Source organism: Bubalus kerabau, chromosome 21, assembly GCF_029407905.1.
Source record: "Bubalus kerabau isolate K-KA32 ecotype Philippines breed swamp buffalo chromosome 21, PCC_UOA_SB_1v2, whole genome shotgun sequence".
Taxonomy (NCBI): domain Eukaryota; kingdom Metazoa; phylum Chordata; class Mammalia; order Artiodactyla; family Bovidae; genus Bubalus; species Bubalus kerabau.
In genome coordinates this window covers 49,989,624-50,012,479 of record NC_073644.1, presented here as the reverse complement: position 1 = coordinate 50,012,479, position 22,856 = coordinate 49,989,624, and the positions used below count along the sequence as shown (strand labels likewise).

Below are 22,856 nucleotides of genomic sequence, written 5' to 3'. Positions count from 1 at the left end.
TAGAAGTGGAAAAAGTAGAAACAGTGACAGATTTTATTTTCTTGGATTCCAAAATCACTGCAGACAGTGATTGCAGCCATGAAATTAGAAAACGCTTGCTCCTTGGAAGAAAAGCTATGACAAACCTAGACAGCATACTAAAACACAGAGACATCACTTTGCCAACAAAAGTCAATATAGTCAAAGCTACAGTTTTTCCAGTAGTCATTTACAAATGTGAGAGTTGGACCATAAAGAAGGCTGAATGTCAAAGAATTAATGCTTTCAAATTGTGGTGCTGGGGAAGACTCTTGAGAGTCCCTTGGACAACAAGGAGACCAAACTAGTCAATCCTAAAGGAAATCAATCCTGAATATTCATTGGAAGGACTGATGCTGAACTTGAAGCTCCACCTGATGCAAAGAGCTGACTTACTGGAAAAAGTAAGTTGGGGAAGATTTGAGGGCATGAGAAGAAGGGGGTGACAGAGGATGAGATGGCTGGATGGCATCACCAACTTAATGGACATGAACTTGAGCAAACTCCAGGAGAGAGTGAAGGACAGGGAAGCCTGGCAGGCTGCATTTCATGGAGTCGCAAAGAGTTAGACATGATTTAGCAACTGAACAACAACAAGAGGCACAGAGAAGGGGTGATGCCCTGACATTAGGGGGGTTCCTCAAAGGCCGCTGGGCTCCAGAGGCTCCTATTCATGCTTGAGGGTGAGCCTTTTGAAGAGATATTCGCCCAACCCAGCCTGGAGACCAGCCATCCTGCAGAGGTTGGTCAGGTGTTCTCCCATCTTCTAGGAAGTGTCTCTCCAGGAAGTCACAGAGGTAGGGGTCTGTGAGGGCAGAACCCAGGCCATGCAGATCCAGAAGGGCTGGGTCAGGTTCTTCTCCTTGAGAAGGGTGGCTTCCATAGCATCCCGGGTTTTCCTGACTCATCTTGAGATGGCTTCTGCATGTCCTGGAAAAGGGTGCAGCTGCAATGCTGATTTTGCATTTTCAAGAGACATTGGGCCCTCTCTTGCTTCTTCTCCTCAGCCAGTTCACAGAAGTGGCCCATGTCCTCCAGAGCCACATCACTGTGGTCAGTATAGAAGCCCAGCAAGAGGTAGGTGTAGGAGGCCAGCAGACGTGTGTTGACCAGGCAGATGACGGTGGCCTCCACCTCGGTGGAATAATTCTGATGATTCTGGGAGCTTATGGTTGATCACTAATGAGAAGCTACGCTCGAAAAATGATGTTCACTGGTCTTGGTGATCGGGGAGAGTTGAGTGGCTGATTCTGAGGGTTGTGACTGAAAAAAGGTTGGAGGGTGGTGGGAGGCTGGTGTAAGGGTGAGGGGGTGGGGGTCCCTGGGTCTATTCCATCCAAACATTATTAAAGCAAGAGACGCATCTATGGGACTGCTGAGGGCAGTGCCGAGACAACTATTTTATAAACACATTTTAAAAATCCCAGAATTTGAATGTTTTTGGAAGTAAGGAGATCAGAGGAACAATTCTTTTTAAGGATATAATCTGCTGTTATCAGCTTAGTCTACCAGCCTGGATATTTGAAAAGTGATGAATCAGATAACCTGGTACAAATATTGTACACTGTATTTTAAGCTGCTTTTGCTAGATCTAGAGATTTTGGAGACTGAAGGAGCCCTAGAGATCATAATCGCCTAATTTTATAGGTGATATAACAAAGGCCCAGAGAGGTTAACCTGATTCTTTTGACAATAAAAGAATTAGATCATGTGAGTTGTAACCCAGTGGTAGGGACAGAGAGGGGTGACTGTGAGATGCTTTTCTCTCACCTCCACTTCATCCATCCCTAATCTCCAGTCATCTCTCTTTCCCTTCTCTTCAGTAAACAATAATCTAGTAAAAAAAAAAAAAAAAACAAAACAAAACTACAAGTCACCACTTAACCAAAGCTTCCAGACAAGGCCTGCATGTTCCCCTCCTGCTACCCAGCCCAGGATAGAAAACTTGGAGTGGTCACTCTCCCCTTACAAAAACCACCTTCTGTCTCTATCATTAGTGTCTACAGCTTTGTGGACCTTGAAAAACTGGAGGATTTGTTGGCATCCTGTTGTTTCTTTTATTCCCTTTACTTTATCTTCCTGTGTTTGTCCCTACCTGATTTGCACTTAAGGCTAATTTTGGAGATAGTGCTTATGTATATCTGTGAGAAACCATACATCTCTTCTTCCTTGTAGGCACTAACTGGCTGGCCCATTTAAGCTTAATTTCTTCTTGGGAGTTTGACTAATTATTCCTGGTTTTGGCTAGAATCTCTTCCAGCAGCTGCAACACACAGGCTTCCAAAATCCTTTCTGGGCCTAATGTGCTGCTTTTCCCTTTTTAAAGGGGAAACCAAGAAGTTCAGGAAATGATTACTTTGCATGTGTGCGCTGTGTGCTAAGTCACTTCAGTTGTGTCCGACTCTGGCCGTCAGTGTGAATGCTTATTAGGCCAGCTGTGTCTATTAGCTAAAATGATCAAAATTAGAATTCTTCCTTCATACAGAGACCAGGAGATAGACGGCCTATCGTTCCTAGAGATTGCATTTTATTTTATTTTTCATTTAATTTTATTTTTTAAAGGTCAATTTCTTATTTTTTTACCTTATTTAGTTAGTTTTGGCTGCACTGGGTCCTCATTGCTGTGCACAGGCTCTCTCTAGTTGCAGTGAGCAGGGGCTGCTCATTGTTTTGGTATGCCGCCTTCTCACTGGGATGGCTTCGCTTGCTGGGGATCGCGGATTCTAGGCACAGGAACTCAGTAGTTGTGAAGTACAGACTTAGCTGTTGCATGGCCCGTGGAATCTTCCCTGACCAGGGATCGACTGGTGTGCCCTACACTGGCAGATGGATTCTTAACCACTGGACTACCTGGGAAGTCCTGGTGATTACATTTTAAAGGAATGGCTTTTAGGTCCTTGAGTAAGACACCCTTCAACAGTAGGAGATACATATATATCTCAAAGGGACAGAAGAAGGACTCACAGTCATAAATCCACTTTCATAAGTGCTCTAAGAAGGTGTGGTCAGGTGCCTATTTTCAGGTGTGGGCTAGAACAAACAGCAAATTTGGGGGGGGGAGCCTTGAACTTTCTTAGGCAGGCACTTTAAGGGGGGGCTAGGGACTTCCATGGCGGCCACGCTTATCAATGCAGGAGACGCAGGTTTGATCCCTGGTTTGGGAAGATCCCCTGAAGAAGGAAATGGCAACCACTCTGGTATTCTTGCCTGGGAAATCCCATGGACAGAGGAGCCTGGTAGGCTACAGTCCATGGGGTCACAAAAGAGTTGGACACAACTTAGCAACTAAACAATAATAAGGGTTAATTCTTATGGATTGAGCTGTTAGAAACTAAGTCTTTTAATATGTGGATAGGGGATTGGATGAAATCATTTGTGTTGAGAATCTGTAGTTTTTATAGGCCAAGGTTGAGTTTGATCAAGGAGAGAATGTTTCTCATCCAGTAATTTTAAGACCTGTTGTAAGGTCAGACCACCCAAGATGGCTGTTCTCTTTCTCTCTGTAACCACCTGCTCCACCAGGACCTGCTTCACCTACACCCTACACTCAGGACTGACCCACCCACACACTTGCCCCAACCCCAGCCAGTGATTGTTCTTGTTGAAGGAGCAGTGAAGGGCATGCCCCTCTGCTGGCTTCCCTGGTAATCCTGGTAACCAATCAGCCAAGGTGACAGCCAATTACTCTGTAACTGGTAATCCCCCCATCCCTACCCACCAACCCCACCATTCCCCAGAAATGAAGATTGCTGCCATATCTTGCCCACCTTAGGGTGTCACTCCAGGGCCTTGCTTTTGACAGTAAGTATTCCTGTTCCTGCCCCCTCATCCATTGCATCATTATTTCTGTTTCTGACTCCTGGGTTTTCCTTTGGTCTTGAACTCGGGCAAACACAGTCCTTGGAGGCCTGTGGGGTGCAACTCAACCCATATTATTTCAGTTAAATTTTTATAAAAACTTTTATTTGCCTTTTTCATCTGTAAAATAGGAATTACCTATTAACATCTCACGGAGAAGGCAATGGCACCCCACTCCAGTACCCTTGCCTGGAAAATCCCATGGACGGAGGGGCCTGGTGGGCTGCAGTCCATGGGGTCGCTAGGAGTAGGACACGACTGAGCGACTTCACTTTATTTTTTCACTTTCATGCACTGGAGAAAGAAATGGCAACCCACTCCAGTGTTCTTGCCTGCAGAATCCCAGGGACGGTGGAGCCTGATGGGCTGCCGTCTATGGGGTCGCACAGAGTCGGACACGACTGAAGCGACTTAGCAGCAGCATTAACATCTCATACAACACTTGGGAGCATCTAGTACAGCGCTGTCCAATGGAAGTATTGGACAAGCCTCCATGTCATTATCAATAACCTCATTGCCACATTTTTAAAAATAGGAATAAACAATAAAAATTAATGTTTGCATTTTATTTACCTAATATAATCAAAACATTTCAACATGTAATCAATACTTTTAAATTATCTGGAGATTTTACGTTCTGTTTTCGCTCTGTGTATTTTACATTTGCAACATCTCCGTTAGGGCCAGACACTATTCAAATGTTCAGTAGTCACTTCCAAGCTGCCGCATTGGACAGCGCGGGTCTACACAGCTCAGCAGACACGCCCTGCAGAGGTGAGCGTAGGGCGGGTCTTAGCCAGACGGGGCGGAGCTTCTCAGGGCGCGTTTTGGGCCTCGCTAGCTGCCGTAGGAAGCGCCGGACGTGGCGGCGCCACGTCCCCTGCCGCCGAGAGAGAGGAGTCCGTTGGGCCTCCGGGTGGGTGGCCATGGCTTTTACGTTGTACTCGCTGCTGCAGGCGGCCCTTCTCTGCGTCAATGCCATCGCCGTGCTTCACGAGGAGCGTTTCCTCAAGAACAGTGAGTGGGGCCGGTGGGCCGGACTGAGGGGGCGGCGGCGGAGCTCGGGGATCGCGGACCCGAGTAGGGCCGCGTGTGGGGACCACCTGGGCAGGGACGGACGGGCGGCCAAGGGCTCTCCTCTTTGGGGCCCTTCCTTGGGTGGGGAAGCCGAGCCACTCTCGTCTCACAGGAGAGTGAAGATTGTTCCACAGACGCCCGCTGGGTGCCAGCCCTGGGGGGTCGGGAAGCGGAGAGGAGTAGAGCCGGGTACGCCCTTGCCTGCGACTAGTTTAGGCTAGGAATTGAGTACACGTTTCCATGGCTGCTTTTAATTGTCAAAAATCTGAGGTATGGGTTTTTCAGTGAAAGAGGGAGGGGCGTGGCTCATTTTGGAGCGTGGGTAGTTTGAAGAAGGAACTGATGAAGAGTCATAGGGGTTCCTGGGCTTTGGAGATAAGAGGAAAGGAAGCCTGTTGGGATTATCACAACATCCAGCCACGCGCATTCCAAGAAAAGTTTATTCAGCACAGTTTATCGGGTGCCTGTGATGCGCCAGCCTAGAATCTGAGCGTACAGGGAAGACAGAAATCATGCCTACCGGGATCTCGCAATCCATCGAGCTGCATGCCACTTGGGCAGGCTGCTTTTTTTCTGTCTGAGGCACAATTACGGCAGGATACTGCATGATGGTACATCATTTGTCACAGCGTGCGGAACGTGTCAGTGTAGATCACTGAAACTCAAACCCATGAGCAAGATTGACTCGTTTCATTTATTCCTTCAGGAGAGATTTATTGAGCACAAATATGTGCCGGGCCCATGTAATATGAGCTGAGGTTACAACAGTTATCCTACCCTTCTAATGGAAGTTACTCTAAGTAAAAACTGAAGAAGTACCAATAACAAGTATGCAGAATGTATTGGGACGTACTAACTTGTGAGTCTTTGAAATCTTAGAGGAAGTATGTCTAACCGGAAACGTGAAATGTATCAGTAAACATTAGGTGAAAGGTCAGAAAGTGAGGGATAAAAAGCTGGTGTGAAAATTGGAAAGGTCCTAAGCAGGGCAGTGATGTGACCAGATTTGTGTTATTTGCAAGATCTTTCTGTTTACTTTATGGAGAACAGATCAGAAGTGTAGAAGAGTGGATGTGGAAAGCACCATTTCAAATAGGGCAAGTAGATATTGTGAGTATAATACAAGTTGAATGGATATAATAACAATAATGATACCTAATGCTTAACACTAACGGTGTGCCAGAATCTGTATCCAGTGCTTTACACATACTAACTTGTGTCACCCTTATAAGAACCCTGTGAGACGGGTACTGTTTTCATCCCTGCTTTACACTAAGTTGGAGGAAATGAAGAAATGGTAGCTGGAAGGGGATACGGGGATATGTTTTGTGGTGGTTTTGTTTTTAGGTGTCAGCAGCAACAGTGAGGGAGAAGGCAATGGCACCCCACTCCAGTACTCTCACCTGGAAAATCCCACGGACGGAGGAGACTGGTAGGCTGCAGTCCATGGGATCGCTAAGAGTAGGACATGACTGAGCAACTTCACTTTCACTTTTCACTTTCATGCATTGGAGAAGGAAATGGCAACCCACTCCAGTGTTCTTGCCTGGAGAATCCCAGGGACGGGGGAGCCTGGTGGGCTGCCATCTGTGGGGTCACACAGAGTTGGACATGACTGAAGTGACTTAGCAGCAGCAGCAACAGTGAGAACTAGTCGGGTTCTTTTATAAGTCAGTGCCATGAAAAACGTGGGGAGAAAGTGAACACTGAAGCAAATATACAAATATATAAAAGAAGAGACGTAAGAAGGTATTGATATGCAGCATGTGGACCTTGGTTGACTTCTGCTTCACACATCGACTGTAAACAACATTTTGAAGATTCTAGTACAGACTAGATACTAGATGATATTAAGGAATCACTGGACATCTTGTTAGTGTGATAAAGATGCATACTGAAATATTTAGGAGTGAAATATTATAGTACCAGCAATTTATTTTAAAAGAAATCAAGCAGAGAAAAAGATGAAGCACATAAGGCAAAAAAAAAAATCAATAATTTAAAAAATTAGTCATTTATTTAATTTGGGCTATGCTAGGTCTTGGTTGCCTCACGGGCTTTCTCTAGTTGGGGTGTGCAGGCTTCTCAGTGCAGTGGCTTCTGTTGTTGCAAAGCACGGGCTCTAGAGGTGTGGGCTTCAGTAGTTATGGCTCCCAGGCTCAAGAGCACAGGCGCAATGGTTGCGGTGCCTGGGCTTAGTTGCTCCATGGCACATGGGTGCTTTCCAGATCAGGGACTGAACCTATGTCTCCTGCATTGGCAGACGGATTCTTAACCACTGAGCCATGAGAGAAGTCCCCCAAGTCAACAGTTATTACACATTGTAAATCAACTATACTCCAATATAAAATAAAATGTTTAAAAAATCAGCAGTTATTAAATCTGAGTGATAAATATGTTTTAAAACTTTCATAATTAAAGGTTAGAAAAAATAATGGCTAACAGGAAAGAAATAGTAATGAGAGAAAAATAAAAGATACAGGAGAGAAATGAGGTGATTGATAGCTCAAGGATTCTGAGAAGGTGGGTGGAGATGGGACCTAAGGTACACATGGAGGAGATGGCATAAGTGGGAGGTGGGATACTTTCTTTATTGAAAAAGGAGGAAAAGTTAGCTGGAGAAGCAGGAGGTTCCTAGCGTTGGTGGCCGTAAGTTTTTCTCCATTCCTTACAACAGATAGGCCAATCACTGTGAGCAACGTAGAAAGATGTAGCAGCGAGCATGACACAGTGTCTTTGTTCTCAGAGAAGTAGAACAGATAAATAATTATACGGATAGTTGAGTCTAGGGTAAATGCTTTGAAGGAAGAGAACTAGGTAAGAACCATGGGAATGTAACCTCCTGGTTGGATTAGGACAGTGTTGGTTCCTAAGGAAATAGCATTTAAAGCTAAGTCCTAGAATAGGAATAGGAAGTAGTGTATTTTTGGTTACCTCTCAGACTTCTAAGTGGAGAGAGATGTCATGTAGGCATTTGTGTATACAGGTCTGGCGCTCAGAAGGGAGGTTTGGGGAGGATTTACACATGGGGATTTTTAGTGTTGGCTGGTAATTTCAAACCGTTGGAATGAAGGCTATTTCTCAGAGAGATTCAAGGATTGAGTCCTGAAATTATTTATTCGTGTCAGGGTTCTTGGTTGAAGCAGCAGAAGCTGATTCTGGCTAATTAAGGAGAAGGAAATTTAATAAAAGTTTTTTGGAGAATAGAACAATGGAGCAGAGTGGAGAATCCAAATATAGACACATATTTATATGGACACTTAATTTAATAAAGGTAACAGCAGAGTGTGATAGGAATGATAAATGATTCTGGGTTAACTGGATATTCAGAAAGAAGTAAATGAATCTTGACCCTTTGCTTCATGCTAAACACAGAAGTCAATTGCAAGAACGTTGTAGATCTAAGTGGAAAAGGTAAAAATAAAGCTGGAAGAAAACATTTTTTTTCTCTGAAAGGGCCATATTAAAAATACATAGCAAGCTTTTGCAGGCCAGGAGACAGAATTGAGGCTATTAAGTGGGAGTTAGCCATTTATAAATGTTAATACATCATTCTTTTTTTCCCCAGCTTTGAGATTTAATCGACATATAACATTGTGTAAGTGTAAGACATATTTGTGTTGATTTGGTACACATATATATTGCAGAATGCTTACCGCAGTAAGGTTGGTTAACATATCCTTCACCTTACGTACTTATCATTTTATTGTAGATATTGTTTCAGTGAGAACATTTAAGATTTACTTTCAGAGCAGCTTTTAAGTAGACAATGCAGTGTTGTTAACTGTGGTCACCATGCTGTACAGTAGATCCCCAAAATTTGCTCATCTAATAACTGAGAGTACCTTTTGACCAGTATCTCCTCTGATGTCCTCCACCACTCAGCTCCTGGCAACCGCCATACTACTGTCTCTTTCTATGAGTTAAATGGTTTTAGATCCCACATATAGGTGAGATAGTACAGTAGTAAGTAGTCTTCCTCTGAGTTATTTCAGTTAGCATAGTGTCCTCAGGGTCCATCTTTGTTGTTACATATGTCAAGTTTTCCTTATTAGTGGCTGAATAATATTCCGTTGCATATGTACAGTGCTGCGGCTGCTGCTGCTGCTAAGTCGCTTCAGTCGTGTCCGGCTCTGTGCGACCCCATAGACAGCAGCCCACCGGGCTCCCCCGTCCCTGGGATTCTCCAGGCAAGAACACTGGAGTGGGTTACCATGTCTTTCTCCAATGCATGAAAGTGAAAAGTGAAAGTGAAGTCGCTTAATCGTGTCCGACTCTTAGCGACCCCATGGACTACAGCCCACCAGGCTCCCCCGTCCCTGAGATTCTCCAGGCAAGAACACTGGAGTGGGTTGCCATTTCCTTCTCCAGTGCATGAAAGTGAAAAGTGAAAGTGAAGTCGCTCAGTGGTGTCAGACTCTTAGCGACCCCATGGACTGCAGCCTACCAGGCTCCTCTGTCCATGGGATTTTCCAGGCAAGAGTACTGGAGTGGGGTGCCATTGCCTTCTCCGATATGCACATTACATTTTCTTTATTCATTCATTTGTCAGTGAACACTTACATTGTTTTCATGTCTTGGCAATTGTGAATAGTGCTGGAATGAACATAGGAGTGCAAATATCTCTTCAAGATAATGATTTCATCTCTTTTGGATGCTGCTACTGCTGCTAAGTCGCTTCAGTCATGTCCGACTCTGTGCGACCCCATAGACTGCAGCCCTCCAGGCTCCCCCATCCCTGGGATTCTCTTTTGGATAAATACCCAGAAATGGGGTTACTAAATGTGTTTCTTTTTTAAATTTTTTGAGGAACCTTCATCCTGCTTTCCATAGCAGCTGTACAAATTTACATTCCTGTGGACAGTGCACAAAGGTTCCCTTTTTCCCACATCCTTGCCAGCATTTATTGTCTCTTGTTTTTTTTGGTAATAGCTGTTCTAACAAATGTGAGGTGATATTTCATTGTGCCTCTGACTTGCATTTCTCTGATGAATAGTGATGTTGAGTACATTTTCATGTACTTTTTGGCCATTTTTATGTCTTTGGACTATTCAATTCCTCTGCCCACTTTTAAACAGATTATTTGGAAATACAATTATTATTAATAGAGAGCACTTCCAAAATGTTGGTGTGAGAACCTCCACTGGACCCTCTTTTCAATGAAACCACTATGACTAGTGACTATTATTTAAAAAACAAACATTCAGAGTCACCGGGAATTGTCATAAGAGTATACAACAAACAGCAACTTTTTTTTTCTGCCAAGAAAATCTATTAAAGCTCAGTAAGAGCAGTGAGACTCTCTTGTGTTTGAGCCACATCCAGTTCTCCCCCCTCCCCTGGGGGAAAAAAAACGGAAATAATAAAGATTACAGTGAAAATTAATAAAATACAGAGCAGAAAAACAATAAAGAGAATTAACAAAACAAAAAGCTAGTTCTCTCAGAAGATCAACAAAATTGGCAAACAGTAAAAAAGAAGACTCAGATTCCTAAAGTCAGTGATGAAAGGAGACATCACTACCTTAGAGAATGAAAAGGATTTTAAGGGAATGGTGTTAACAACTGTATGCCAACAAATTAGATGATTTAGATGAAATGGACAAATTTCTAGAAAGACTACAAACTATTGAACCGACTGATTAGACCTATAACATGTAAAGAGATTGAGTTAGTAGGTTAAAAACTTTGAACAAAGGAAAACCCAGGCTTCATTGCTGGATTCTGCCAAACATTTAAAGAAAACTTAATACCAAAATAGAGAGGAGAGAGGACATCCCAACTCATGCCTTGAGGCCAGTATTAACCTGGTATGAAAACCAGACACAGCACAAATAAAGAAACCCCAGACCAGTATCTCTGATGAATATAAACACAAAAATTCTCTGCAGAACACTGGCAAACTAAACCAGGTGGGATTTACCCCAGGAGTGCAGGGTTGATTTAACCTTTTAAAATCAGTTTAATTCATCATATTAGTAAAATAAAAATCACATGATTATAATAGATGCAGAAAAAAATTTGACAAAACCCCATACCCTTTCATGATAAAACATTCAAGAAACTAGGAATAGGAAAGAACTTTCTCAATCTGATAAATAACATCTATGAAAACCCCCCAGTGAGGGTTGTGTGAGCCTAAATAACAGAGAAATTCCTAAAGGAGGTAGATCTTAAACAGAAAGTCGGGTGACTCCCCTGGTGGTCCAGTGGCTAAGATGCCATGCTCCCAATGCAGGGGGCCTGGGTTCAGTCCCTGGTCTAAAGATCCCATGTGCTGCAATCAAGACCCAATGTGACTAAATAAGTAAATATTCAAAAACAAAAAACCAGTAGGTCAGATTTGCATCAATGTACAGAGAAATGAGGGCTTCTCTGGTGGCTTAGTGGTAAAAAATCTGCCTGTAGTACAGGAGACACAGATTCAATCCCCGGATCAGAAAATCCCCCTGGAGAAGGAAATGGCAACCCATTCCAGTATTCTTGCCTAGGAAATCCCATGGACAGAGCAGTCAGTGAGGCTACAATGCATGGGGTCTCAAGAGTCAGACATGGCTCAGCAACTAAGCCACCACCACAGAGAAATGAACAAGGTATTCCATAGGCCTTCCATATGATAGACATAGATGAGCATGGCAGTTTATAAAACATTGAAGAAACTCTATAGATATATGTTTCTATTTAAATATATGTTACTGAAAAGCATTTAATTTCGTCAAGGGTTAAGTGGAAGTAATTGTGTTGAATTGGGAATTACTTTGAACCAAGAGAGATTAGTCTGAGTATACTAGATCATTCACTTCAGCAGTGCTCTTTTTGATCAAGGTAATTTTTTCAAACTTATATTAGTAGAGTTCTTTGTGTGGTTTATTAGGTACTTTTACATTTATGATAGCCCTGCAAACTTGGTGACACAAAATAAAGCACATTCGTTTTCTTTCATAGAAATGGAAACTGATCTCAAAGAAGCTGAGGTTTGCCAATGTCCTCAAAACTGTGTTAATACTTTTTCTTCAATATGTATCTAGCTGAGGATTGTTGACTGAACCTGGATGGATTACCCTTTTGTGTGTGACTTTTTGAAGTCTGGGCAGGGGAAGAACATTATGTGGTGTTTACAATTAGTAACTTTTTCTATTTAAGTTCATTCCTGAGATTGGCAGCAACAGCTGCTGGCTGGTCTTATCATTTGTTTTCTGCTGGGCCCTCCAGCTATGGACAAGAAAGCTGCAGAGTTCAGTCTTTATCCTTAAAAAAAAAAAAAAAAAAAGCGAAGCTCTTTAAAACTTTGGCCAGGTTCCTTAGAAAAACAACTGACACTCTTTAGTAGCAGTGGGAGAGAAAACTGTTACAGTAAAAGGTAATCCCTGGCAGATGATCTTTCACTGGTCAATTTTGTATTTGTCTATGGAATATCGAGAGGAATGTTTTCCTCACTCTCCCCAAAATTCTGTTTTCTTTTTCATTCTAGTGGCATAAGAATAGAGAAGCTAACATTAGCCGATAATTTACTATTTTTTAAAAATTACTTAAGTGCTGATGCTTAAATCATGGTATTCTCTATATTGTAGAGTTTTATCCTGTTTTGTTGATGAGCAAGCAGTTGGAAGATATATTTTTTTTCTGGGATCACTCCTCATTATGTGCACGATCCACAAAGTACTTAAAGAAGTTCTTTTTTACCATCTAAGAGACTGTGGCCCTGAATGGAAAGGAGTGATAGTTTTAGCAATGATTAATTTCCAAAAAGCAGGTAAAGGAAATGAAACCAGCAACAGTCTAAAGGCAGTTATAGAGCAATTCAGAGTGATTTGTGGTTGAAGCCCCTCTCTGGAACCTGTCCTTGCCCACAGGATGTTCATGCTCTGAATTCCAGAGGGGTTTCTCCAATAGAGGAGTAGCTTTACATGTTTTCTTTTTAAATGTCATTTTTTCTTTTTATCAAAGCAATGTATGTGTGTGGTTTTTAAGGTCAAAAAAGCCCTTCAACCTATAAAGAAAAATAGAAGCCTCCTGCTCCATCTCTCCTCAAACTCCTCTATTCTTCTAAAGCAATTATTTTCAACTCTTTCAAGTTTTAAATCATTGACCTACTATTGTGAAAGGGTTTAGCACAGTTGTACCATCAGTGGCACACTCATTCTTGTATAAGCACAAATACACACACACTTCCCTTCTCCGCCTCTCACATCTCCAGCCAATTATTGGTAATATCAGTATTCCATATTTAATATGACTATGCAGTCCATGGGGTCGCTAGAGTCGGACACGACTGAGCGACTTCACTTTAACTGCTCACTTTCATGCATTGGAGAGGAAATGGCAACCCACTCCAGTGTTCTTGCCTGGAGAATCCCAGGGACGGGGAAGCCTGGTGGGCTGCCATCTATGGGGTCGCACAGAGTCGGACACGACTGAAGCGACTTAGCAGCAGCAGCATGCATATTACAGCTGAACATTAAAAAAAAAAATCATAATTTTATTCTTCTAGTTGATTTGTGGTTCAGGTGTAGAATTCTAGATTGGAACCACTTTTTCTAGAGTTTTGAGGACATTATTCCATTTAATTTTCCCATTTCCTTTACTGATGTTAAGTCTAATGCCATTGTGATTCCTGACTCTTTGTAGGTAGAGACCCTTTAGGGTATTCTCTTTATCTTTGCATGCACCGTCGCTTCAGTCATGTCTGACTCTTTGCAACTCTATGTTCTGTAGCCCACCAGGCTCCTCTGTTCATGGGATTCTCCAGGCGAGAATACTGGAGTGGGTTGCTGTGCCCTCCTCCAGGGGATCTTCCCAACCCAGGAGGTGAACCCCCATCTCTTACATCTCCTGCATTGGCAGGAGGGTTCTTTACCACTAGCACTACCTGGGAAGCCCTTTCATCTTTAGAGGACTGAAATTTTACAATAATGTGGCAGTCTGTGGGTCTCCTTTTCATTCATTGGGCCATACCCTGATTGGGCCCATTTGGCCTAAAGGCTCATATCCCTCAGTTTTGGGATATCATCTCTTAATATGTGTTTGATAATTCTTTTAAAAACTTTTATTGGAGTATAGTTGATTTACAGCATTTGTGGTAGTTTCAGGTGTACAGCAAAGTGAATCAGTTATATCCTTTTTTTTTTTTTAAGTTTCTTTTCCCATTAGGCCATTATAGAGTGTTGAGTAGAGTTTCCTGTGCTATACAGCAGGTTCTTATTATCTTTATATATATAGGAGTGTGTATATATTAATCCTAATATTTCCCAGATTATCCCTCCCCCATCCCTTGGTAATGATAAATTTGTTTTTTACATCCATGACTGTACTTTTGTTTTGTAAATAAGTTCATTTGTTCAGTTCAGTTCAGTCGCTCAGTCGTGTCCGACTCTTTGCGACCCCATGAATTGCAGCACGCCAGGCTTCCCTGTCCATCACCAACTCCCGGAATTCACTCAAACTCACGTCCATCGAGTTAGTGATGCCATCCAGCCATCTCATCCTCTGTCATCCCCTTCTCCTCCTGCCCCCAATCCCTCCCAGCATCAGGGTCTTTTCCAATGAGTCAACTCTTCGCATGAGGTGGCCAGAGTACTGGAGTTTCAGCTTTAGCATCAGTCCTTCCAAAGAAATCCCAGGGCTGATCTCCTTCAGAATGGACTGGTTGGATCTCCTTGCAGTCCAAGGGACTCTCAAGAGTCTTCTCCAACACCACAGTTCAAAAGCATCAATTCTTCGGCACTCAGCTTTCTTCACAGTCCAACTCTCACATCCATACATGACCACTGGAAAAACCATAGCCTTGATTAGATGGACCTTTGTTGGCAAAGTAATGTCTCTGCTTTTGAATATGCTATCTAGGTTGGTCATAACTTTCCTTCCAAGGAGTAAGTGTCTTTTAATTTCATGGCTGCAGTCACCATCTGCAGTGATTTTGTACCCCCTCTTTTTTTTTGACTCCACATATAAGTGATATCCTAATGATATGTCTTTCTGACTTCACTCAGTATGACAGACAGTCTCGAGGTCCGTCCTTGTTGCTGCAAATGGCATTATTTTGTTCTTACGCTGAATAGTATTCCATTGTATATATGCACTGCGTCATCTTTGTCCATTCCTCTTTTGATGGACATTTATGTTGCTTCCCTGTCCTGGCTGTTGAACATTGGGTGCATGTATCTTTTTGAATAATGTTTTTCTCTGGGTATATGCCTAGGAGTGGGATTGCTGGATCATATGGTAGTTCTATTTTTAGTTTTTAAGGAACCTTCACACTGTTCTCCATAGTGGTGTAGTGACTGTATCAGTTTACATGCCCACCAACAGTGTAAGAGGGTTCCCTTTTCTTCACACCCTCTCCAGCATTAATTGTAAAATTTTTGATGATAGCCATTCTGATCGGTGTCAGTTAATACCTCATTGTAGTTTTGACTTCATTTTCTCTGATAATTAGTGATGTTGAACATCTTTCCATGTGCTTTTTGGCCACCTCATTAGGTAATTTTTTCCTGTTTTTTCTTTGCTGTTTCTGGAACTCCAGTTATTTTGACATATTGATATTCCTTTTTTAATGTTTTTCTTGTCTTGTAGGTGTCTTCAACTTAGTGTGTCAGCCTCTTGAACTTTTTATGCTGATAGAGCGAGAACAGTGCTCCTTTTGTACGTTCCGTTTTTCAGGGCATCTTGTTCTCTGAGTTTTGTAGCTACAGTAGTTTTTCTCTAAGGATGTTCGTTTTTTTTAAAAAAAGAACTTCTTGCATTCTCTCTTCCTCAGAGCCTTCTTTTCTGGCTTGACTCTATCCTACCACATTCAGAATTGTTCCCTCTTGACTGTCAGTTCATTCTAAAGAGTAAACTCTGAGAGGCTCTTTGGAATCTCTGTGTATATGGTTGGGAGTTACTCACCAGTGGGCGTCCGAGTTAAATTCGCCGTTTCATTAAAGCCCCCTGTATGTCACTAACTGAAGTCACTAATTGACCAACTTCCTGAGTAATCGTGCAACTTCCTGTCTGCAGAATGTAAGTATTCTTATGTTCCAGACTTATGTGATACATAAGCAGGGAAAGCGAGCAGGAATGTGACACTTAAGCTTGTAGACCTTAATTAATTAATTCAGTCCACCTTCCCGAGACCCCAGGTCTGGAGCTTCCCTGCTTCAGTTTCCACTGAGAGTAAACCTGTCTCCTGAGGGGGTAAGAGAGAGAGAAACTCTTCCCATCAGTTCAGTCTAGGGAGAAGGAGGCGTGGATGAGCAGCGCTAACTGCTCCTGGGGGGACTTTCAGTTAGTCCTCCTGTGTTTCCAAAACCGCGTCACCCTCACTGGCATTTTGAAGTTTCTCTCAAGTTTTCAGGATTCTCAGCAAGATTTGCCTCAGTTTTTTATTGTGTGCTCCCTGGAGGTTTAGGTTTCAGTTTTCTCTGCTAAGTCAGTTATTGTTCCGTTTATCTTTTTCTGTTGTTGTTCGGATTAACTTCTCTTGCCTGAGGACTTCTTTCTTACTACTCTTGTAAGCTCAGTGGTAAGAGAATCCACCTGCCAGTGCAGGAGACACAGGAGATGTGGGTTGGATTCCTGGGTTGGGAAATCCCCTGGAAATGGCAGCCCACTCCAGCATTCTTGTCTAGAAAATTCCATGGACAGAGGAGCTACAGTCCATGGGGTCGCAAAGAGTTGAACATATTATTATTAGTAGATTTCAGGAGAAGTCTTAACTTAAATGTGTGTGTCCACTGATAGGGTTCAGGACATGCTACCCCCAAGTAAGTCACTGTGGCGTGTTGAACATCTTAAGCTGAAGGAGTTTAGAGAAAACACCAGAAGCAGAGCGATCACCCCACCCTCCCCCCTCACGGCCCCTTCTTTCCTGAAAGCAGGAGATAAGTTTCTCATGTGAAAGGTATCCTCCCCATACCAGAAGGAAGGGAGACATTCTTAGCACCAGAGACAGGGAACTGAGGGCCAGACAGACTGTATTACTTTATGACATTACCCATAGCCCAAACGCCTTTTCTTGTTAATTCTTCACAAATTTATTCCCTTGTCTAAAAGGTAGAAGTTTCCTGTTCTGCTCACTTTTTCAGGTCTTCATTTTCTCCTAAAGACTCCCAGGTACATGTAAAACCTTAATAAACTTTGTATGCTTTTCTCCTGTTAATGTCTTTGTCAGTTTAATTTTCAGATATAACCAAGGACCCTAAGAGGGTCAAGGAGACATTCTTCCTTACAGTAACCATTATGTTTAACTGAAACCAGGCTGCTTTCTTACTGTGCAGAGTTGTTAAGTAGGTTTATATGAGTAAGACTAAACTGGTTTGGAAAATAATACAGCTGGTGGTGGTGGCCATTTTGTGTTTTATGTCTTTTCAAGCCACTATTATGAAATAATTTTCACCACATTATAAGTAGTTAAAGGCTGGTACTACACCTTTGAACTTAGATGACAAAAAGACAATTGCCATATAGTAGAGAATACTGATTTGAGCTACCTAGAAAAGTAAGAGAAAGAAAAATACCTAGAAAATATGTGGGACAAAGAAATTATAGTAGAACTTGTTATATAGTAAAAGTAAATGTTGGAGAAACAGCATAAATATATTTTCTTGCCAGAGATCCAGAAGTAGGAAGCAAGCAAAATGCAGGTTTGAGATTGTTTTTAACTTGGAGAAATCTATGCATTTAATATTGGAGGAGTTCTTCCTCCCTCCCTCAAAGCTACAATGAATGATTGGTTTGTGTTATGCTTTGTGTGTCTTAAAAATAAAGAAACATGGTTCTTTGGAAGTTTTATCTACGATCTTAGGGTTTACCATACTTTTGTTTATACAAAGTTAACTCGGTTTGCTATAAATTCAGTTTAATTCCACAAACGTATATTAAGTACTTGCTCTGGGGTTGGGGAGAAGGGAAAGGTAAAGAAAGACTAAATTTAGTTCCAGGAATTTATAATATGACTTACAATCAGTAGTTACTGTTTGGGTAAAACAAGGTTTATTATGACATAGAGGGGAATTAGGAAAGGCCTTGACTTTAAAGTCAGACAGACCTGGACTTTCCCAACAAAGGTCTGTCTAGTCAAGGCTATGGTTTTTCCAGTGGTCATGTATGGATGTGAGAGTTGGACTATAAAGAAGGCTGAGCGCTGAAGAATTGATGCTTTTGAACTGTGGTGTTGGAGAAGACTCTTGAGAGTCCCTTGGACTGCAAGGAGATCCAACCAGTCCATCCTAAAGGAGATCAGTCCTAAATATTCATTGGAAGGACTGATGCTGAAGCTGAAATTCCAACACTTTGGACACTTGATGCGAAGAACTGACTCATTTGAAAAGACCCTGATGCTGGGAAAGATTGAAGAAAGGAGGGGAAGGGGACGACAGAGGATGAGATGGTTGGATGGCATCACCGGCTTGATGGAAAGGAGGGAGGAGAAGGGGACGACAGAGGATGAGATGGTTGGTTGGCATCACCGGCTTGATGGACATGGGTTTGGGTGAACTCCGGGAGTTGGTGATGGACAGGGAGGCCTGGCGTGCTGTGGTTCATGGGGTCACAAAGAGTCAGACATGACTGAGTGACTGAACTGAACTGAGACCTGGATTCAGAAGCTGCCTTTAACATGTATAGCAGTTAATCGGAATTGAGTGTGAATAGCAATACTTGGAGGGTTGTGGTATGATACAGGGCTAGCATTTTAATTTAAGGAGCTTCTGACTTCACTCAGTAGATGATGGAAATCATCACACATTGTGAGCTAGAAAGATCTAGCCCTTTAAGGGAGAAAGAGGTTGAGATGAAATTGCAGAGGCATCTATTGAGAGTCTGGCCAAAGATGGTAGAGGCTGTGATATTAAACCACTGTGATGGAGGTTGAGCTCTGGGAGCTCGAAATGAGTAACACCTCTGTGTACTAGGAAGGCTATGAGCACAGGTGAGTTAGGTCTTGAAGGGTGAGTGGGAGTCAAAACATACCTATTCTGTTGTGAACATGAATTTTATATTAGTTTTATACCATAGCATATCTCAGTATTGATGTAACCAAAAAAGCAAACATTATTTAACCTTTATTTTAACCAAGTAAAAGTTGATTGAGCAATATGAAATCTTGTTAGCTGATACTTGGTTCTTTCATATATAAAATAAAAACTTTTTCTCCATCTTCAAGTTAAAGGGTTAGTGTGTCAGGAATTAAGCCCTGTAGTCATACAAGATTAAAAAAATATCTAGTCATAAGAGATATAAAAAGTGGACCTGAAATAAGGACAAGAGAAGGACATTGCAGAAATGAGGATGTGTGAGCCTCTAGAAGAATGTGTAAGGCAATAAAAAAAAAAAAAAGATGAACAAATAAAGGTAAAGAAGTAATGATTTATATTATCAGGAAAATGACAGAAGAAGGTAAAAGACCCATTTACTAAAAATAAGTAGGATTAGAGTTAGATAGTAGGCTAAATTCCTCACCTCAAAATTGAGAAATGAAGAGGAATGGTCAAGTTAAAAAGATATACCTCTGTTGCCATGCTATGAAGACCTATCCAAGCTGTGAACAGGTTTGTATTAATATTTCCCCAGGTGAACACATAGTGAAACTTAGATGCAACACCTTTATACTAATAATTACATTGGTTTTTATGAATGCTGAGTTGAACTATTATTCAACTTGACAATATGCTTTGGTTTTCAGTTCTGACCTGAAAAATGTTTTGTTTAAAAAAGGAGAAAGGTAACAGGTTGTCACAACAGTCATCTTTACTGAATTCAGTGCCATGGAATAATTCACTAGGCTGTAGTTTATTTTATAAAATTAAAAGGGAAATTAAATGTGCTGCTTATCAAAAGTAAAAAATATACGCTAAAATTTTTAAATCATATGACTATATTTTATGTCTTTAACAGAGACTCAAAGTTACGTTTTAGAAGGTGACTAATGAGGGAGCAAGGCAAGTGCTTAATAAATTTTAACACAGCTTATCATCTTTATGTTATGCAGTTGGCTGGGGAACAGACCAGGGAATTGGAGGATTCGGAGAAGAGCCAGGAATTAAATCTCAGCTAATGAACCTTATTCGATCTGTAAGAACTGTGATGAGAGGTAAGAAGCAAAACTAGTAGAACACTCTTTCATTTTAATTTTGTGGTTTAAGTAGCAAAACTTCCAAGTGTGAGTGTCATTTTTGTTGGGGATTTTCTCCCCGGGACTTGCAAGCGACGAACCTGAAAGAAGGACACTTGGACAGTCTCTTGCAAGAACTGACAAGTTTATTACTGCAGTCAAGCCTTTTTATAGAAGTAGGAACAAAGAGCCTAGAGTATATAGCCAGCAGAGCGGGCATGGGGTTAACACCTAATCAGTAAAAATATTTCAAGGACAGCGCGCTCTAAGTGACCCATGAGCTTATCCCATAACCTGTTTTCTCAAGCAACATCCTTAATATTTATTATTAAATCTTGGCGCCGGGCATAACCAAAGGCAGGAGATGTTTTTCTGCCCGGGTACATCAAGCCGGGGTATTTCTGGCCCTTCGCTGTTTTCCCAAGGACTTCCTCCAACCGGCTATTTTGTACTGGGCTTCCCAACAGTTTTTGTAGTGGAAACTTTTTTCTGTTTGACTTGGCTTTAGTGCTTAAAAAGTTACTAGTTTCTTTCCTCTCTTGCCTTCTCTATTTAAGCCAACTGATGCAGATGGAATGCTTAGTGATGTGATGTTTCTTTGCTACCTGTATGTCACCACTTGGGGTTGAAAGACATTAGTGTTCTTGCCTTTTAGAAGTTCCTTTTGCTTCTAAGTAGAAAAGTTATCTAGAGTCCTGTAAGACTTTCAAGAGAAAAATACAGGCCCCATGTCTGTTATTTTATTAGAAAATATTTTAGAACAACTCGGGAGTTCAAAACCTTATATTTGAAACTATTAACATTAGAGTCTCTTACTACCTCTACCTCTGTCTGTCTATTAGCTGCTTTCATCACAGCTTTGGGTAGAATGATAAATAAGTTCATTCTTCATTTAGTGATGAAGCTACAGAATCTTCTTTGCACTGTTTTTCTAATGTCAGATGTCGCTGGCAATCATGTAGGTCTACTTCTGCCTGGGTCCAGTTTGCTTGTGTTCCCAGAGCTGCTCCAGCACTATCCCCAGATTACTTTGTATTGATCTAGTTGTGCCAGTGTGACCCTTACCCAGTCACACAAGCCCTCTTTCAAATAAGTTTTGGATTTTATGATCCAATGCATGTTTGAATGTTGCTATTTGCAATGTGATTCTGATGACATACTGTATTTCTACCTTCCTGACTTAGTTCTTTTCCGATTTGTTTAATAATTAAATTTGTTTTTTCTTTGCAGTGCCATTGATAATAGTAAACTCAATTGCAATTGTATTACTTTTACTGTTTGGGTGAAGATCAATGGGGGAAATGGAGACTCCGAAGAAGAGCTGCCAGCAGAAGTTATTACTTCAGTCTTTATTGAAGTATACATATCTTAGCTGGCTCTCCTTGGACTTGACAAAAATGTAAACCTGACAATAAAACCAGAGTCCCTATTTATCTGATTTTTTAAAAATGTTGTACTTACAGTTTTATTGTAAAAAGATCGTATCATCAGAGGCCATAACTGTTGAGGATTGGAATACATTGGATTGCTGACTGCTGATAAAAGTTCATGCTATGGAAAAGATTGTTAAAAGGGTGCAGGACTGTCACTTCTGTGTTTTTAGAGATTTCTCTCTTTGACTTCTCAGGGATGAATTTTTTTTCAAAGTTCTTGTAACTTAGTTATGATGTGAGAACAATTATCCTCCTAGATAAAATTTAAAGGATTTTTAAAATATAAAATATTAGGTAATTTGGATTGTTTTATTTTGAACTCATTGGTTAAGTATTCTGTCTGTATACTGTCTCAGCTATGAAAAATTCACATCTATAGTAACTATTGAGGACCAATACTCTGATTTCTGGGAGAGTTCTAATTTTCTTAAGTTGGATAGTCACATGTTGATTGTGTTTTTAAGTTTCATTTTTAAGTTTGATTCATGCATTTGTTATTTTATTAATTGGCCTGAATGATGAGACCAGATCAGTATCTACATATTTCCAAAGGTTAAAGAAAAATGTGTATAGAAAAGTCTATGCCCTTTTTAACAATGATGACTTATTTTTTAAAATCAGCATAAATAGTAGCCTGCAAGAGCAATCCTAAACAATCACCATTAAACCACACTATGTAAGAAGACTTTATTGTTAAGCATTTACCTCCCCAAATTATCAGGTTTCTTGGAGTAGCACATTAAGGGGTGTGATTGGTGATTCTTCATTCTCTCAGTCACTAGAGCATTCATGGTGGATAAATTGTCTTTTGTTTTGTTTTTATGTCTTAGACCATCCTATATTTGTTTATCCCATAATACCGTTTTATGCAGAAAGATTAAGATAATGTAAATGGTTTTTCTGGAAATTAGTTAATAATGCTTTAAAAGGGGTGGAACGGCATCTGTGTTTAAAAGAGAACATTTGTAAATAAAATTCGATTTCCAAGTCAAACACTTGTTTTTGTACCTTAGTATATACCTGTCAGTGTTAATCTTATTTTGTGTATAATACTTACTCTATATGTTCTTTGCTCTAAAATCATTTAACACAGATTTAATGAGTTTCTTTTTTCTTCGATGAATTAACAGCATTGCTGACATATATCAGGACAACTCATGAACAACTCTGATTCTATGACTTAAGGGCAGGTATTAGATGCCTGTTGGCCATGCCTGAGCTGGAGATGGAAAATCTCTGAGCAGGGGGCCCTTATAGCTGAACCAAAGAAGTTTATGAGGGATCCTTAGTTGATTTGTTGGCTAATGGGAGTAACTAACATACTTTGCACTTAAAGGCAATTTAAGAATCTGACACATGAATTTGAATTTAAGCTTTTGA

General features: G+C 41.1%; 1 protein-coding gene and 1 pseudogene across 1 annotated transcript; one reads left to right on the top strand and one right to left on the bottom strand.

Moving 5' to 3' along the window:
• Positions 1–685: 685 nt before the first annotated feature.
• On the bottom strand, positions 686–4,804 carry LOC129636038 (ferritin light chain-like; annotated as a pseudogene).
• Positions 4,665–22,469, top strand: IER3IP1 (immediate early response 3 interacting protein 1). The gene is made up of 3 exons (XM_055559700.1): positions 4,665–4,893; positions 19,921–20,022; positions 21,274–22,469. Exons 1-3 carry the CDS (start codon positions 4,803–4,805, stop codon positions 21,327–21,329), a joined length of 249 nt encoding a protein of 82 aa, XP_055415675.1. The 5' UTR covers positions 4,665–4,802; the 3' UTR covers positions 21,330–22,469.
• Positions 22,470–22,856: the final 387 nt, after the last annotated feature.

Bases quoted from the DNA above. Each gene is read 5' to 3' on its own strand.
- IER3IP1 (XM_055559700.1), top strand. From the start codon at position 4,803: ATGGCTTTTACGTTGTACTCGCTGCTGCAGGCGGCCCTTCTCTGCGTC. The intron at 4,894-19,920 runs GTGAGTGGGGCC...TATGTTATGCAG, and splicing joins GGAGCGTTTCCTCAAGAACA to TTGGCTGGGGAACAGACCAG. The intron at 20,023-21,273 runs GTAAGAAGCAAA...TTTTCTTTGCAG, and splicing joins TGTAAGAACTGTGATGAGAG to TGCCATTGATAATAGTAAAC.